At 37.9% G+C, this 17615-nt stretch overlaps 1 protein-coding gene across 6 annotated transcripts in view; it reads right to left on the bottom strand.

The window, feature by feature from the left end:
* Nucleotides 1-214: 214 nt before the first annotated feature.
* Nucleotides 215-17615, bottom strand: part of SH3KBP1 (SH3 domain containing kinase binding protein 1) — a 212431-nt gene continuing 195030 nt past the window's right edge. For 4 of the 6 annotated variants that reach the window (XM_014253926.2, XM_088051917.1, XM_014253731.2 and 1 more), the window contains 5 exons: nucleotides 8729-8838; nucleotides 7316-7441; nucleotides 4094-4365; nucleotides 2630-2693; nucleotides 215-593 (listed from right to left, as the gene is read on the bottom strand). In XM_014253926.2, coding sequence (XP_014109401.1) covers nucleotides 552-593; nucleotides 2630-2693; nucleotides 4094-4365; nucleotides 7316-7441; nucleotides 8729-8838 — 614 coding nt within the window. In that variant the 3' untranslated portion in view covers nucleotides 215-551. The remainder of the gene's footprint in view (nucleotides 594-2629; nucleotides 2694-4093; nucleotides 4366-7315; nucleotides 7442-8728; nucleotides 8839-17615) is intronic. The other 2 variants (XM_088051918.1, XM_014253812.2) reach the window with 1 other exon arrangement.

Genomic DNA, 17615 nt, shown 5'->3' with positions numbered 1-17615 from the left:
TTTAAGTTGTAGGGGATTTGGGCACATAAAATTGCATATTTAACAGAACTTAAAACCATAACAAAAAGTAGGCTGTTCAATCTCAAAGCAAAAATAATCCCTCCAGCCCCAACATTAACATTCATTCCTGGCTATATGAAATACAAACATTTTAAATTCTGTGACAAAAGACAATTAAAAACCAAAAGTCAAAATCATAAAGCTTGTAAACAGATAATCTGAAATACACTTTATTTATGGAAAAATATCATCAAAATAGTACCACTATGGACTAAACTGCCTGAGTTTTCATTTTACCTAGGATCTTGAAGTAGAGAGCCTTTAGCACAAGATCAATTTCAGTCACAACTAATGCCGTACAGCACGGCTGTGGGTAGAAATTTTGTTCTTGTTGGTATTCTTGTTGTGCTATCAAAAACTGTTGTGCTAATCCTTCAGATAAATGGATGTTGAGGCAATTCTTAAATCATTTGGCACAAAGTTATTTTGGCTGGGGCAAAAATTTGAGTCTCAGTCATGAAAAATAATGCAACATTCCACCTATCAAGTATTCACTTTGATTGAAGAGCTTTCTTTATGTCATTAACTTCCATCTAAAAACAAACAGAAGAAAAAGTATTTGATTAAATACAATTCTTTAGCAAACTGAGGCACAGTTGGTGCCACTTAAAAAGCACATTCCCTCTTGTCCACAGGTGTCAACACTCTTCTTTCCATAGATTTCACAAATTGAGGTGCCTCTTAACTGCGTAAGATGACCATTCACAGCTTCCTCCCTCAGACCATGACAAGTATAATCATTGAATGCACTGCAAGACCTTGCAATCTCTTTAAATGACAATATTTACAAGCCACACAGCTCACTGCCTGGCATTACTGAAGAATGAGCACCATGTCCCTGCACCAGCAGCTGCAGCACAATAAACTGCACTGCTGGCAACGAGCACAGGTAGCTTGTTGGTCACAGAGACACAAACCCATTGTCTCTCTCCTATAGGGAGGGTTCTTGCTGTAGGAATGGTGGTTGCCTTCTACAAGCATCAAGCCTGTGCCCAGGCACCTTAAAGGCTCTGAAGAATGTACAGGCATGCTTAAAAGGATGTGGCTGAAACCATCAGCAGCCCCACTTGTACACTTGGTCCCTCTGACAGACACTTAAAACACTAAGGCACTAAGGCAGGGGTCCTAGGTTTATTGAGACCCACCTGTTTCAACCTGTGTTCAACTGCACCATCATCAAGGCAGTCTTCTTTAATATGTGGGCTGAGAACTGTGCTACTTCATGTCTATCAGAGCACTCTGAAACTAATGACACTTTTTTTGTTGTTGACTCTCATCTTCATGTAAAGCTAATAGTGCCATCTTGGCTAGCATCTGAATACTTACCAGTATAAGCAATATTTGAACTGGAGTAAGAGCATTCAGCTGTAAGATCATAATTTTAAACCCATCAGTGCAGGTCTCTGCATAAACATGTAAAGTTATCTCTGGATAACTCTGAATAATCTGGCCTGTTAGACTAAATCAACAATGGCTATTAAAAATGTTCACTGGGTTTTATCTGAATAAATTTCAGTTTTAGCTGAACAAGAATTGTGTATTATTAGAAGTCATGTTGATATGTGGTTGGACACATAAAGTCCTTTAGACAGGCCTGGAGCATAGACATTGAGGATCCCCTGTTCTGCCATGCTTTGCCATGTTCCCAAGTGCTTTACAGAGGGAACAGTCTAGTGAAATTACAATTCAACTTTATCCCTAGATCGAAGTACAGTTGCCCTATACCATAAAAATATAAAATACAATCAATACAAAACTACTTACCAGGTACATGGAATAGAAGAATATAGCACAGATTAGAAAGAATAATTTTGGTTGGAAGGGGCGTATAATGAACCTTTAGTCCATCTGCCTGACCAAGCTAAAGCAGGTTGTTGAGGGCATTGTTTAAATCACTCTCTAAAACCCCCAAAAGCAGTCATTTCAACATTATTCCACATCAAAGCAGCATTGCTAATGATTCCAGCAAAGTCTGAGCTCCATGAATCTCTCAAGCAGGGCAGCAGGATACCTGGTAAATTACTAAACCAGCACAACATCTAGAGCTATGGTACTGTAAAACCTATGCAGTATGGGTTCTTAATCAGAGCCCCTTCTTTTATATTGCTCAGGATGCTTCAGTAAAAATAACCTGAGTCAGTCTGTAAAGCAGACATTAAAATCTTGCTATATGAAATATTCCAAGCACTGAGACAAGCCTACTACAAAATATAAAACTTTGGCAGAAAGTAAGTAACTTAAAAAGGCATGATTTCATTTGTGACAAAATCAAACAATTAAAACTGAACTGAAAAAAAAAATCATAGTTTGAGTCTTGTGTTTAAATTTTTAAAATTTGTCTACTTGTGCTGATAAATTTTTGGATAATTATCAGGCTTTTCAGTAAAAACCCAATATTGCAATATATATGACACAAACTTGTAATGCTATGAAGGGAACAGATATCCCTTTCAGAAATATTGGTAGTTTTTGATTCACTGGAATCTAAATATCTTAGCAGAGTTTTATGTCCCATGACAGGCTAAATCAACTGCCAACACATCCCCAACATTAAAAACAATGTAAGTACCTGCAATCGTAGACGGATCTTCTTCTCTTCATCCAACTCTGAGAGTAACTGTTTAATCTCTTTTCTGTTAAAAGAATGGAAAAAAAGCTTGGGATGGAAATGATCACACTAGTAGAATAAAAAATATTATCTCTTGGAGACATATTTACCCCACTTCACAAGTTATTTTTTTTCCTCTGAACATTTAATTGAAGTCAGCATTCTCTTGTAAACTCTAGGCTATAGCAGAGAGAAGTAAAACTCGCTATGGGACAGTACCCCGCCCCATCCCACATGGCTAATGATTAATGCCTCCTGACAGCCCTGCATCCACAGGCTTTGCTCTGGCCTAGCTGTACCAACATTGTATCAGCACCCAGTTACCTTTTTCCATACAAAAATGTAGATGTATTCACTGTTGGTGGGTTATAGGTACTGGGAACACAAATCCTGCCCATCCTATCACATACTTAAGCCGCTTAAAAGCTGTTTATGCCAGCAATACAATGTAACCTTCAATTTCATTTATAAGATGTAATTATCCCAAACATGGATTTTCTGTCATTCTTCTTTGTTGGGAAAGGGAACATAGTTATAAGGAGCAGACACGATCTCATGTTCCCACTGAATGATCTCACCTTAGGACAGATACCAGTAGGTGGAAGCTGCCCTTGCAAGAAGGGCCGGGGAGACCAGAGGAGCAGGGTCAGCCTAAGAGGCGAGGCCGTGGGGCTTGCTGGCTACATCCAGCTTGAACCATGCCCTCCCGCATCTTCTCCCAAACTCCGCACACCTCTGTTCCGCCACAGTCTCTGCACGCTGCTTGCCCTTTTCTTTTTCCTGCCTGGGCTACACACAACTGACAATGTAAGTGAAGGTTTAGCTTCCAAAGCATTAAATATTCTCAGGAACATCAAAAGTTACATGCCAGCCCCAGTTTCTCCTAAGAAATGAGCAATTTAAAGAAAACAAAGGCGCCCAAAGCTAAAATATTAAGATTCAGGGCGATAAACACAAAGGCCTTCAGATGACCTCGTCGCAATTCAATTACTACTTTTGTAACATGAGCTTCCTGGGCAAATATACTTACAGTCATATAACAAATTAATAACTTTAGAAGCTTGTAGCAATTTGTACTACAACTATAACAGACGCACCCCTTTTATTATGATCAATGCACATGAGTTCCCAGTTAGTTATTGACAAATAAAACAACATTCACTGCTTATAGCTTGCAACTTAACTTTTTTAACACCCCATAAACATCTACTTGTGTCATAACACAGGAAAAAAAAGCTGGTGGATAGTGCAGGTCTTTTTTGCGGAGGTTCTCACTCCTGAATATGTTCTGTCACATGAAAATCACTCACAAACACATGGCCAGCTGTGCAGAGTAATATTCATGAAGGCAAACTCAATCAGAAACTGCCATCGCTATGCACTAATGGATCCATCCCACCTACAGCTGTGATTTGCAGTACTTACTTTTGCTGGTCTTTCATGGTTTCAATGATGGTTCTTAGCTCCCTAATTTGTGTTCTCAGCTCTTCCAGGGCAGTCTGACCTTGGCTCAAGTGCTCAGTCTTTGGCTTTCCTTCAGTACCAAACAGGGATGGGGAATTTGACCTGTGGCCTGTTGTTCCCATAGCAATTGAGTGAAATCCAGGTGATGGTGAAGGGGATAGTGATGGTTGTACATTACTGCCAGTAGCCAGACCTCCAGGTTTTGGAGGCAAGGAAGTTTTGTTATCAGACACCTGCAACAAAAAGAATAACATTTAATGTCTGCAGAAAACCTTATGAAAATTAGGCCTCTAACCAATGCTAAGTGTTTAGCTGCTCTTCAGTAATGCTGAAATTCCAACAGTCAGATGTGGACAGTCTTTGCAAAAGCACAATAAATATAGCATCATCATCTTTGTACATGTACATCAAAGGGGGTCTAGTTGTGATGCAAAAATTCAGCAACAGCATTTCCAAGATCTCAGACCAAGCAGCGAATTAAACCAGGGATAGATGCTCAGCGTTTCTCTCAGATGTTTGTGAGAACATATCTATATCCATGGATGTCTCCCACAGAGCACAAAACTACATGGCCAAGAATCCAAGTGTATTTTTTCGTAAATTAAATTTATAATTTCCCACCAAGTACTGAAGGAATCTTCCAAGTTTTTTCAAAAATTAAAAAATGTATTACATATTCCCCCAAACATTATGAAAATAGAAAAATATTCATTAGACTCACTTGTTGGTATGCTATATATAGAAAAAAAATCTCATGGCTTCAGAATTATAATATATTAATAATAAATAAATGTGGTGTACTGTCCCATGTTCAATCAAAGCTTCCATAAATCCCCATAACTACGAAAGGCTCTTTATTCCTCCAGGAACTTGACAGAAAAACACACCATTAACCTATAACCCTGGAATCATGTGGTTAGCTAAAAAGGATTCCATGCTTCTTAATTGCGATCCAGTGCTCTACTTATTAGACAAGCCTCTATTCATATGTGCTACATAATGTAATATAATGTAACATTTTATACTTACTGGACAATTAGAAAATCTGAAGTTTAACAACCATACATGACCATCTACTTCACTGCTTACAGAGAACAGTGAACAATTACAGTTATCACAATGGCAAGTAAGGAGAATCTTCACACTGTTATTTGGCAGTGTTATGTGTGCATTACACAACAACTACCAGGCATGTTTGAAAATCTGATTTGGACAAGAGTAAGAAAAAGCACTAGGCAACCTTCCAGCTCTCTTTGGAAAAGAGATATTGAAGTTGAATGGCAAAAAGGTCAAAATATTGAGAATAAATGGTATGGAAATGGAAGGAGACACTGTGAGTGCAGACTTAGAGACTGGCAGGGTAGCATTAGCTGAACAAAGTAACTAAGAGAAAAGTTAGTGATGAGGTGAAAATCAGGAAAAATTATGATGGGAAGAGAAGAGTAGGATCCACCAAGTTCTGCAAAAAACGGTCTTCCCTACTATATAGCCATGACTGAGCACAGAACCTGATCTGGGAAAACACTGAATTCAACAAGTGTTCTGCACAAAAAACAAGTCTGACCATAAATATAAATAAAAATGGCATTATAATCACTAATAAGCTGAATCACTGTAGTGCCTTGAACACTTGACTCGATGACCTGAATAATGTTCTTTTAACATTTTATCAATTAGTTTGTGTATCTGGGTTGGAAGGGACCTTAAAGGTTCCTTAGTTCCAATCTCCCTGCCATGGAGATTTGGATGCCTGTCACCTTTCACTAGACCAGGTTGCTCCATGCCCCATCCAGCCTGGCCTTGAACATTTCCAGGGATGGGGCATAAACAGCTTCTCTGTTTTGGCACCTGTTCTGGTGCCTTGCCACCCCCACAGTAAAGAATTTCTTTCCTAATATCTAATCTAAATCTACTCTCTTTCAGTTTGAAACCATTCCATCATCCTCTCCTATCACTCCATGCTCTTGTAAATCCCTCTCCATCTTGTCAGCTCACTTCAGGTACTGGAAGGCCACAATTAGGTCACCTCAAAACTATTCCTTTTCCACGCTGAACAAACCCATTTCTCTCAGCCTCTCCTCACAGGAGAGGTGCTCCATCCCTCTGATCATCTCAGTGGTCTCCTCTGGACTTGCTCCAACAGGTCCATGTCCTTCCTGTGTTGGAGACCTCAGAGCTGGATGTAGCACTCCAGGTGGGGTCTCACCAGAGCAGATAGGGTGTGAGTAATGTGTACCTCTAAACAGATCTTTCATGGATAATAACCCTGTGTGTCAGTAGGTGTAAGTTTCCTTCAGGCTGAAAAGAGATTTCTGGCTGAGTTCAAATCTGGAGCAGGCAAGCAAGGCACAACTGGAGTCATTGATCACAGCATCTTATTCCAGAGCTGAACTGGCTATCAGCATTACAGCTTCAAACAGCTGCTTTCTAATCACAGCCATCTCATTTTACAGGAACAACATCTACAGTTTTGTCATATAACTTAGTTGGCCCAGCAGTATTTCTTGGTGCAAGTACTCCCAGAAGAGGGAGCTACATAGCAAAACATTATCCTTATAACCTGATCACAGAAGTGCATGACTTCATCTTTCAAATACTTGTTAAACTATTAGAATGTAGTATTTTAATTATTAAAGGTATCCTTATGTACTAAAAAATAGTTCCAACCTTTAAAGCCTGACCTACATGCTCCTTTTGTAATATTTGATTCCACTGTAGTAGTCTACCAATACACAGTAATAATGACACAAGCCTAAAAAATTAATACAATTATACCAGTATAAAAAGAGATTATATTTGCAAATTTAAATTCACATATTATTACAATGTGTCAAAGAGTTGTATTTACTCTGCTCACAGACTCTTCTAATGTAAATGCAATTTAAAGTTGCAAAAAGACAGGGTCTTATTTTCTAAAATTTATTTCCCATCCTCTCTGATTCTGTCAAATGCATTTACACAAGAAGGATTTTTTTCACAGTATGGTTATTTGAGACATTTTAACTGTGCAATTCACTTTAGACTTGCCTTTCAAACACAGAACAATCTTTAGTAACTTATCATTTTAAGCTTCTTTAAGTGGGCAGTTACCAGGTGACTGTTGAATTAAATTTTAAATATTTCAGCTTTAAAAAAAGAAGATGCATGTGATAAGGTTATGTAGAGGCATTCCAATTAACTTACTTGTGATATTGTAACAGTTCTTGATTTCCTTGACACTTCAAGAGTTTTGTGAGTAATTGAAACATGTTCTTCTTTCTCATCTTCAGGACTTGGTGAGTCAAAGAAATCAGGGCTTGAAAGGGATGACTGTGTAGGCAAACACGCATCACAAAAGAAGAAAAAGAAAAGCACAGAAACTTTCATTGTACAAGAACTTTTTTAGCTATCATTTTCAAAGTAACAATACTTAAAATCAGGACTCTTTGTCCCCCTACTCCCCCTTTTTGCGTCTTATTTTCAGAGCTAGATTGCTTTCAAAGCATTCAAGAAATAAGATATTCTTAAGAGTTGAATTCAACATTTATTTGCAGCTTTGCACTGCATGATATCACAAGACGAAGGCCGCCTCCTGTCCCAGGCTGAGCGCTGTGCCGTGGGGATGCCAGCTGTGTCACCGGGGCGGCTCTGCCGCGGCTCTGTGCAGAGCAGGTCTCACCCTGCTGCTCTTCAGAGGCCCCAGCCATTGCCAGTGCCTGGTGCTGGTACTGCAGGGCTGCCTTGTGCACAGCCTCTTGGTAAAGGTATGAAAAGGTTCTTTCCACCCCTTGATCCTTTCTTCATAGGTGTGACAGGGGAAGGAAAACCTCTATACTGCTCTTTTATATTTCTGTACTTATGACAGCAGTCAATTTTGAAAGCATTTTCTTTCTTTGAGTTCTATTAGTTTTTCAATAATCCTTTTAGCTTCCTTCCACTTCAGCAGCATGGACCCAGGTAAACATCAGTAGTTACTTTCATTCTGATATTCCAGAACACAAAAAAGCATGGAAACAAACCAACCCCAAACACCAAAGGAGAAGACATTGAAAAACTAAGCAGTGTTTTCCAAAGTATTGTTTATGAGACCAACTTGTCCAAAGATAGATATTAGAGAGTGAAATTTAAATCACCCTGTATTTACAGCTGTGACCTTAATGAGAAGAAACACATGATAGATCAAGGAGGGCTGTTGAAGACTGAGTGGTCTATTTGTCCTCAAAATCTTGTAAATGTCCGCAAGAAACCAAAAGAAATGCTTCTTTTGGGAAACGCTTTCAAAATCCTCAACACTTCACACAAATTAGTCTATTCCAAAGATTTTTATAAGGGATTTTTCTGGGCTCAGTCATGGCTGGCAAGGAACACTTGGCAGCACTCAAATAAGGGGGTATAAACCTTAGAAAGAAGGGAATGTTTTAAACATCAGTATTCAAAACACTGGCAGCCTTTTGACAGTATTTTTCCTGATCTGCATCTCTCTGCCTCATTGTACGTGTGAAGGAACAGATGGGTAAAAGTAGTAAAAGCACCAAGGAACACAGGTAGGAGCCAGGGGGGGAATTCAGAAAAAATATTTTTAAAAATAGTTTTTAAAGAAAAGGAAAATTAACTTACAGATGTGAGAGACTGGGAGGGTGGTCGCCTGCCAGTAGCTTTTGGTCTGGTTGTAGTTGGATGATTAAGCTTCTCAGCAATTGGTATTACAGAATCAAAACCTTCCAAGTCTTAAAAATAAAATAGAATCGATTTGGTTTTCTGGCAATTGTCTTCCAAGGGAAAGAATCACATTTTTTTCTAATTTCAAAGAAATTAAATCCCATTTTCCCCACTGTGTCACAGTGTTCTGCACATATTTAGCCACCATGATGGCACTAAAAAAACCTGGAAGTCAAAGGCAGCTGTAATCCAGTCACCCTTGCCAAGAACAATTACCCTTCCATCTCAAAAACAATAAAGCAGAGGGGGAACATGTAGAGGAGCCTTTGGATTTGTTTTCAGCATAGTGAAAGCTAAATGACATCATGGGTTCTATGGCATGGAATAAACAATTTCAAAATTTCCATCTGGCTACTGAAGGGGTTACAGTTTTTTTTCCTGAATAACTGGAGACATAAGACTGTGCATATATTGTCTCAGGAACTATACTGTCAGCTCTGCATTGCAGTAATTGCTCAGGAGAGTGCAGAATGAGAATGATCAAGCTGGAAGTGATCTGCAGGTTCCCAGACACCTGCAGCTGGAGGCACCACGGTTTCCAGTAACTGCAGATGAGAGGACTATCTCCCTCCAGTAGTCCAGAGGCTATGGTAAGTAGAAGCTCCAATAGGCTCCTGATGCTGTACAGAGTCCAGGGAAAGCAGGTCTGCTTGATTGCTGTACCAACCATCTCCATGGCCAGTGAAAAGCTCTGGGGAAGTGTTTACTGAATCCAGCCACAGGGTAACATGTTTACGTGAAAGAACGATGTGGAGGCCCAAGGAATACCACAGCTCATGATTACATGGATAAACCAAATGGCTTAATACCATTCATCTATTTTTATGGGTTGTATCAGTTTCACTCACCTTCATTTCAAAATGCCCTACAGCATATGTTGAGCAGGAAGGAGTCAGAAAACACACAAGAGGTACTTTAGACAAGATAATCAAAGTTCTTCAAAATTACTTTCAGATATCAGTCAAATACAGGAATGATATTCATTATTCAGAGACTATTTTTTCATTGCACACATGTAGGAAAAAATAGGTTTTAAGTTAATAGTTCTATATACTAGACACTTAATTTTCCAAACTATTACAGAACAATGAATCTCTGAAGATCCAGTTTTGTTGCCGTATTACAACCAACCATCATACAAAATTACACAATGGAAAAACAAATTAATTAATGGGCCTGTGTGATAAACTATATGCACTGAAGGACATTTAAATTGATTTCAAGTATCCATGATTTGTCAGCTAGAAAGTAAATGGGATTGGAGATCCCTTATTCAGCAATATCCTTCCACCTCTGAGAGATAAAAAAAAAAAAAAAAAAAAAAAAAAGAAGAAAAAAAGAGCCCTGAAATAGTCTAAGGTTATTCACCTCCAAATACTACTCTATTTTTGGAGTGACTCTTCCTATATATAACCAGTGACCCCACTCTCCTCTACCATGTATTTTTGTCATTGCTCTTTTTATTGGCTGTTGCAGCCTGTGTGCAAAGGTAGGTCACCCACCCCGTCTGTCAGTGGGAATTTGGCAATTTGAAGCCTCAATTGTACCCAACATGTCAGGTAAGGGCACAGTGTTTTGAAAGTTAAAACGAGCTAATTTTAGCAGATTGCACAAAACCTATCTGGAGTCCGATAGAACTTCAGGGTTTCAGGAGAGGAGAAACTGAAGGAAAAAATTATTTTCTGTGAAAAATAAAGCAAGCAAGTGTAAGAGCTGGTTTCCATTAATATCCAGTTTGAAGCTGGCCCATAAAATAGCCAAATTACTTAAGATCACAAAGCAAATCAATAATCAATATATTAACATATTGTCTAATTTTAATTTTCTATATTTGATCAGAACAATAAAATACTGAGGTTTAAATTGTAAAATGTATTGATAAACAGAAAGTGTATGAATTTGCATCTTTGAGACCCATAAGCATTTGCCGACATAATTTGCTCCATGCATTTTATAAATATTATGAAAGATAAACATTTATCTTATCAAAGCTTCTATTGTCAAGAAATATTGGGAATCTTACATTTTTTCCACTTCTGAATGCATTTTTGATAGCTAGAAAAAGAAACTAAAGCAGCCTATACCTGCCCTGAATTTTAAAGAGAGTTTAACTGAGGCTATAAAGGCTCCACAGGTAGTACCTGCTGCCAAACCAGTGAAATCACAGCCATTCAGTTGATACTCTAAATTAAATTCTATTGAAGTGTAATGAACAACACTTGGTACAACAATAAAATACTAAGTCCACTTCAGCACTCTTATATGCCCTTTTTCTCTCCATTTGTCCTCCTCATTTAGATGTTGTTCTTCCTCCCCAATCTGCTCCGCTTCTAAGGCTATCACCACATTCTACAATCATCACCTGTGGAGATATTCATTCAAGAAAATATTCATTCATTCATTCAAGAAAATTCCCATCCAGTAAGCTGGTAACTAGTAGAATGAGCAACAGAGCCACTCAAAAAGCTTCTGCCATGCTGTCATATATGCTGTGGATTCAGTAATTCACTTGTGCTGGTTATTTGATTATTTGATTATATAGCAAGGCTATATTAAACTCACTGAGGTCATTAAATGCAGTGATTTGATTTTAGTTTGTATTCCTGAAGCTATCAGAAATTGGGAGCTTAAATGTACATACTAAGCAAAATGTACAGCCTTCCTGACAGGGTCCAAATGGAATGTCATTAAAGAAAAAGTCCAATCTACTGTATTCACAGCCACATTAATTGCCAGTACAGCAACATCAGCATCCAGCAGACCTGGACTCTGCACTGGTCCAGCTTTTTCTTTGTCTGGTAATAATAAACAGTAAGGAAGATTCTATTAAACACATAGAACATAGAGATGGCACCCATCAATTAACTCCCTAATTAAAAAATAGTTGATAATGGTTCTACAAATAAACAGATGTATTCATCATTATTACGGTCTCACTGATCAAGCTGGTAATCCATGAAGTAATTCATGAGATGGGGAGAAAGGCATCAGAATAATTTGAATATATCAGTGTAGTATAGACAGTCTTTCTTACTGAGCAACTTTACTGAGCAAAATATTTAATGAATATGAAAAAATGTTAGCTGTGCAAGAATTATTCCCTGATATACTTCCAAGCCACTTAAGAATAGAATATTTCTCTCCACTACTATGTTCATTTGGAAACATGGTTATTTAAAGGATGATTATGGTATTTTTTTTAAAATGCCCAGATCCAGGAGAACAATTATTTAGAGAAAAAGTTCTAAACTCCTTAGATTTGTATCTTCCTAGAAAATAACCTTCAGTCCCTGCCCCCCAAAAGACCCTTGAAATATAAAGTTAAGTGTTTATGCTTCCTTCCTTACCCCTTCTATCCCCTGCATTTATTATTCAAGCATAAAATGTGGCTAGGCTTTATCTTCCATTAAGGTTTTTTGTATTTGGACAAAGTAATTTATACATAATGATGACAGAAAGTTTTTTGAATTAGTAGAGAGATTTCACCTTGAAAAGACTGAAGTGGGAAGTAATAAGAGAATCAACATTTTCAGAATGCTAATGGTGAGGTTTCACAGAACAGAAATACAGAAAGGCTGAAGGAAATGAGGCAAAGTTGGCATTCAGTTCATTTGAAGACGATTATGTCACAAAAGCCAGAGGTGGATTTAATTTCATTATCATCCTCAATATATTTAACAGGTTGACAATAGGCATGTGAAATAGTATCTATACAGCATCTTTAAATGCAATAGTCTTTAAAGCTGCCAAATGAGACACACACTGCAGACAAAATCTTTTGCATTAGTGCCCATTCAATATATAGTAGAAATTAAAAAAGAACTCAATAATCCGAATGTTAGTGGGAATTTTCAGAAGACTACAATTGTTTTAACTACTTCAAGCATCCAAATTCTGCTACTCCTCCATGCTGAATGGCATTGTACCCTTTGAGGAAAACAGCCATTCTCCCAGCCAGGGTTCAGGCAGCAAATCTCACCCATAATGAATCACAGACTGGTTTTTAAGATTTGGGTAAAACAGCTGTAGGAGGAGAGCTCCCTGGCTGCAAGGTTTCTTTGTTCAGGAGTGCAACAGTGATGTGCCAGGGAGGTCTGCCCACAGGGTTCTATGCCTTGGAGCCAAACAGTGTAGCTCACCTGGCATCCCAGGACAGTCACTGGACAGCTGTGACTTTAGGACAACCATTCCTAAAGCTCACAATTATCTTCTCCCATTTCAATCCTCACTTTTATTGCTTTAATAGCTGAATGTAGAAAGCTGCCATAACGAGTTTGGCTAACCACTTGCCAGTGCCCTCATAAGGATTTTATTTATAACAATTTGGAACATGCCAAGAAAGAACTGAAAGGTCAAGAAAACTGAGGAGCTAGAAGAAATGGATATGCTGTTTTCAGGGAACCTCAACTTGATACCCATGGCAACCAATTTAAATTTCTAGTTTACTGTTTTTTTTCCAGACCCCTCAGGGCAAGAGCCCTACTTAATTTATATAAAGCACCATGACCATATTCCTGATTACAATATTTACAGTCCAGAACTATATTTATGAGTGATTTTGACTCACTGATGTTAACATTTATATTACAGCTTAAACCAGTCGTGCAATTCTGTTCCTTTGCTTTGCCCTATTAAAATGAGCATGAATAGCAGCACAGAAAGAGGTTTAGGCACATTTTGATCTTCATTTTATGAGTCACATTTTGTCCTCCAGCCCTTATATTTACCAATATTTTCTGATTTTCCAACTTTCATTCTGTGTTTTCAGGCAAAATAATTATAATATCTGGCAGTAAAAAAGCCTGTGATTTAAAGACAAACCTGCACCATTCTACAACCTGTTACTGGAAATATTCTCCATCTTTTTCCCTAGTGTGGGCCAAATCTTATTAGATCACTTTTTCTTGCAGTCAGAGGCACAGCAATCACCTTTCCTGACATATACAGCTCTAGAACAACTGCAAATACAGTCCAAGGAAACATGATAAACTGAAGATTTTTTTTGGTTGTTTATTAGATATTTTCAAGAGGATGTTTTTAACTACCCTTTCAGGCAATCTACCACCAATCTTGCAGGGAAGGACAGAAAAAAAAAAGAATGGGTAATCACATGGCTTTTGCCAGTACTCCATGGTCCACCAGCAAATAGTCTGCAGATTAAAGTGAGGAAATGCTAAGAAATGGTCTTGCATTAACCATCTTCCAGGGAAGCTCTTACTATAGTTCATACCATCATTAGATGCTTCAGTAGGAATCAATGAAGGCATCTGTGCCTTATGTTAGCACTGGTGAAGATTATTAACTGCTTTCATAAATACTGAGCAAAATGTGTAAAGAGTCAGGAAAAATATTGGAAAGATATATCCACTTGGCTCTGTGCAAGTCAGTCTTTCTACAAAGCACAGAAACTGCTTCTTGTGGGCATTAACTGATCATTTCCACAGTAGGTACATTATTTTTAATTCTTTGTGGCTTATTTCTTGAATCACTTAGCTTAAATCCATGTGGTTTTAAGTATTAGATGATGTCAAAGCAACCCTGCTTTGGATAGACAAAACTTGTTTCAGGATTCCAGGATTCCAAAGTGTATGTTTGTGTATAGTTAGAAGACTTAGGATTGATCCTGACTTGCAGAAATAATCCAATACCATTTTTTGGAAAGCATTAGTTTTTGATTCACTGTTTTGGTAGGTACACTGGTGTTTGGCCAGTGCTCAACCCACTACATCCACTAAGCTATTATATGTGCTAGAAGTTTCTGTCATCACACTGGCCCTCATATACAAAGTTCTTTATGAAATTAAAGACAAACATGTCACCTAAAGACAGGTCAAGTTATACCATAAGGCATGAATTGAAGCTGTTGAAATCAATGTAGCTCTATGTAGGAACAACAGTTTGTAGAACAGGGTTTATTGTCAGTGTAGCTTATGTTGCTTTAGAGACATTTTAAAAGCTCAAAAAGCCACTGCCAATCCAGACCAGTTGTTGGTAGAGATGAACCAACAGAGGTGAGTAATCACTGTGATTTAACCACAGCCTTGGGTACATGACCACACATTTTCCACTGAGTGCCCCTGAACACTCTTCAGATTTTTACCGTATGTTTGTTGTGATTTTTTCCTCTTTCAGACTAGAAGACTATACTAGTATGTTTCTAAATGCTTTTGCACAATTAAATATATGCATTACACTTTGTGATGACAAAACCTGTCTGCAAGAACAGGTTAATGAATCCAGAGCACTGAAAAAACACCACGTGTAAATTGTAATTGTCACTTTTGTCACTGAAATTTCTTATGATATATTAAATGATAATGATTTCTCATTTAAAAACTATGATGCAAGATTTTCTGTCACAGTATGATCAATTTCAACTTTTAGTTAAAAAAAACCGCTGTAATATCCATGTAAACTTTGTTATTCTACAGAATGCTTCTTTTTGCATTTTCTTGTTTTGCATTGTGAACTAAACCAAAGACAGGATAGAAAAGTGGAAAAATAAAAAAGCCTTACCCTTGTGAAATGAAGAAGAGTTAGCCATAGCAAAGAGATGTAAATAGGAAAAGTTGAATGCAAGATGTGTGGAAAGGAAAGTAAAGACATCACTGAAAACAGGGAAAAAGAAAACAAAAGAAAAAAGTGAGGAGGAATGGGGAATGTTCCTCTTAGATAATATATTCTGAAGACTAGATTTCCAATGGCTTTTGTAAAGATTGCGAAATGAAGTAAATGCATGGACAACAGAAATAAGAGCTGCCATTATACCTACAATCAGCAGTGAAGTTGCTAAGAAGAATTTTCTCTTGTCAGTGCAGTTTGGAAAATCATAATCAGCACACAATTATCATCAAGAAATTTACATGTGAAGTCACAGCTCTGCTGAACATGTTAAGGAAACCAAGTCATGAGCTATTATCTATATAAAAATAACTTTTATATATATGCAACTCACAGAACATTATTTACAGTATTATACATCACCTCAACCTTGCTCAAGCATTTGTGATTTTCCCGATTGGTGAAGGGGGCAGAGAAAGTTTTTAACAGAGTGGGGTTTTCTGGTTAGACAACATTGACCCACTGGTAAACTACTCAGAAAATAATCAGGTAAAAGCCATTTCCAAGGGACCTAGACAAAATGCAAGTTTTGAATCTGGATTCCCAATTCAGCTCAGCATATTGCCACTCAGTTGTTGATGGCATTACTGATTTCGTTGTTGCTGACCAATTGTTTATTTTTTGAGAGATGGCACATGGAAGAACCCTGCATTTTCTCCTCCCCTGTCACACTGGTTTTGGTCTCATCATAGAAAAGAAAAGGAACCAACTTAGAAATCATTAAAAATCCTTCACAGAATAAATAACTTTCTCCATCCAGCATTAGTTTGGTTTGCTTTAGTAACCAAAACTGTCTCTCCATTGTTTTTGTCCATCTCTCTGCTCTGCATGAAGGGAACAAGAATTTTGGACTGGCTATAGGACTAAGAAAGTGGCAGCCACTTCCCAGCTTAACATCTCTAGTGCAAAGTAGGCAGGAGGTGCTGTGGTATTCATTTTCAGTGCACAATTCACCATGAGTACTTAGCATAAGCATGAAAGAGGGTGAGGCAACTTGCAAGTGATTGTTGCTTTTCCACCTGTTCTCCCTGAGAGCTGGGAATGGCATTGGACTAATGGAACAATAAAGAGGAGCCCAGTAACCAGACTGGTCATGCATCCAAGCTGCTAAAGGCCATTTAACTTCAATATTCTTCAAAGGCTACTGCTAAGTCACACCTTGTCTGTCACGTAGGTCCACTCTAACTTGTTGTGTAAATTTGGATTTCTGAGAAGACACCAAATGGTAGATTTAATCAAATCAATTTTGACAGGATGGATGAGCCTCAGAGAAGCTGAGGTTGTCCTTCCTGCAGAGCACACGACATAGGGGCAAAACCAGTAAGATATATCACTGTTAAATATTATTTGGACTCATACAGCCAGATCTACCAGTGTTTTGGAATACACTGGACAACTCCATTCACACATCCATCATCTTTTCTAATAACTCGTGTAGCCGCAAGACTTCTCCAGCCCATTGTTCTCTTTGTAAGTAAATGAAACAAAATCACACACCATACATCTCTACAACTACATTGCACCATAAACTGCTCTGAACTCCAAACCTCTCCTCACAGAAAAAGACATTAATTCACTCTGAATTAGTTTTCTTTATTGAATCTTGATTTATTGCTCTGCCCTCTCTTAAAATGTCTTTTATTTATTTGACAGTATTTTACACAAGCTGTCAAAAGCTGCCTGAAAATTTAAAACAGTTCTGATCTCTGGATCCCCTTTCAATTCAAAACCATAATTTATTTATTTTTTTCTTTTAACAAGTTGTCTAACAGGCTAGAACGACATGATTTGCCCTTGTAAATGCCATTCCGGTTTGACCCTATCAAGTTATACTTATTTAAGTATTCACACTATTTTATCCTTGAGCTCAATAGGTTCTCTGTGTAAGTGGTAACAGGAGGACATCAGCTAAACCCTTTGCAACATGTTGTGGCTTGGTTTGTGGGTTCTTGTTGGCTCCAATTCTGCATCTTTAAAAAACCTCCAAAACAACCCAAATTCTTCCCCCCACTATCCTCCTCTCACCCTCCATGTCCTGGAAATGAACAAGAATTCCTATAAGTAAGATCTCCTGCCTAATATGTTAAGAATAAAACAAAATAAAACCATAATCAGCAAAACTAAAAACCACAGAACACTCTAAGTGTTTATCCTGATAGTGGTT

Source organism: Pseudopodoces humilis, chromosome 2 (assembly GCF_049639895.1).
Source record: "Pseudopodoces humilis isolate 2021_Gansu_Grassland_sample_001 chromosome 2, ASM4963989v1, whole genome shotgun sequence".
Lineage (NCBI taxonomy): Eukaryota > Metazoa > Chordata > Aves > Passeriformes > Paridae > Pseudopodoces > Pseudopodoces humilis.
Note: the sequence above shows the minus strand (reverse complement) of the source record. Positions and strands in the feature narration are given on the sequence as shown.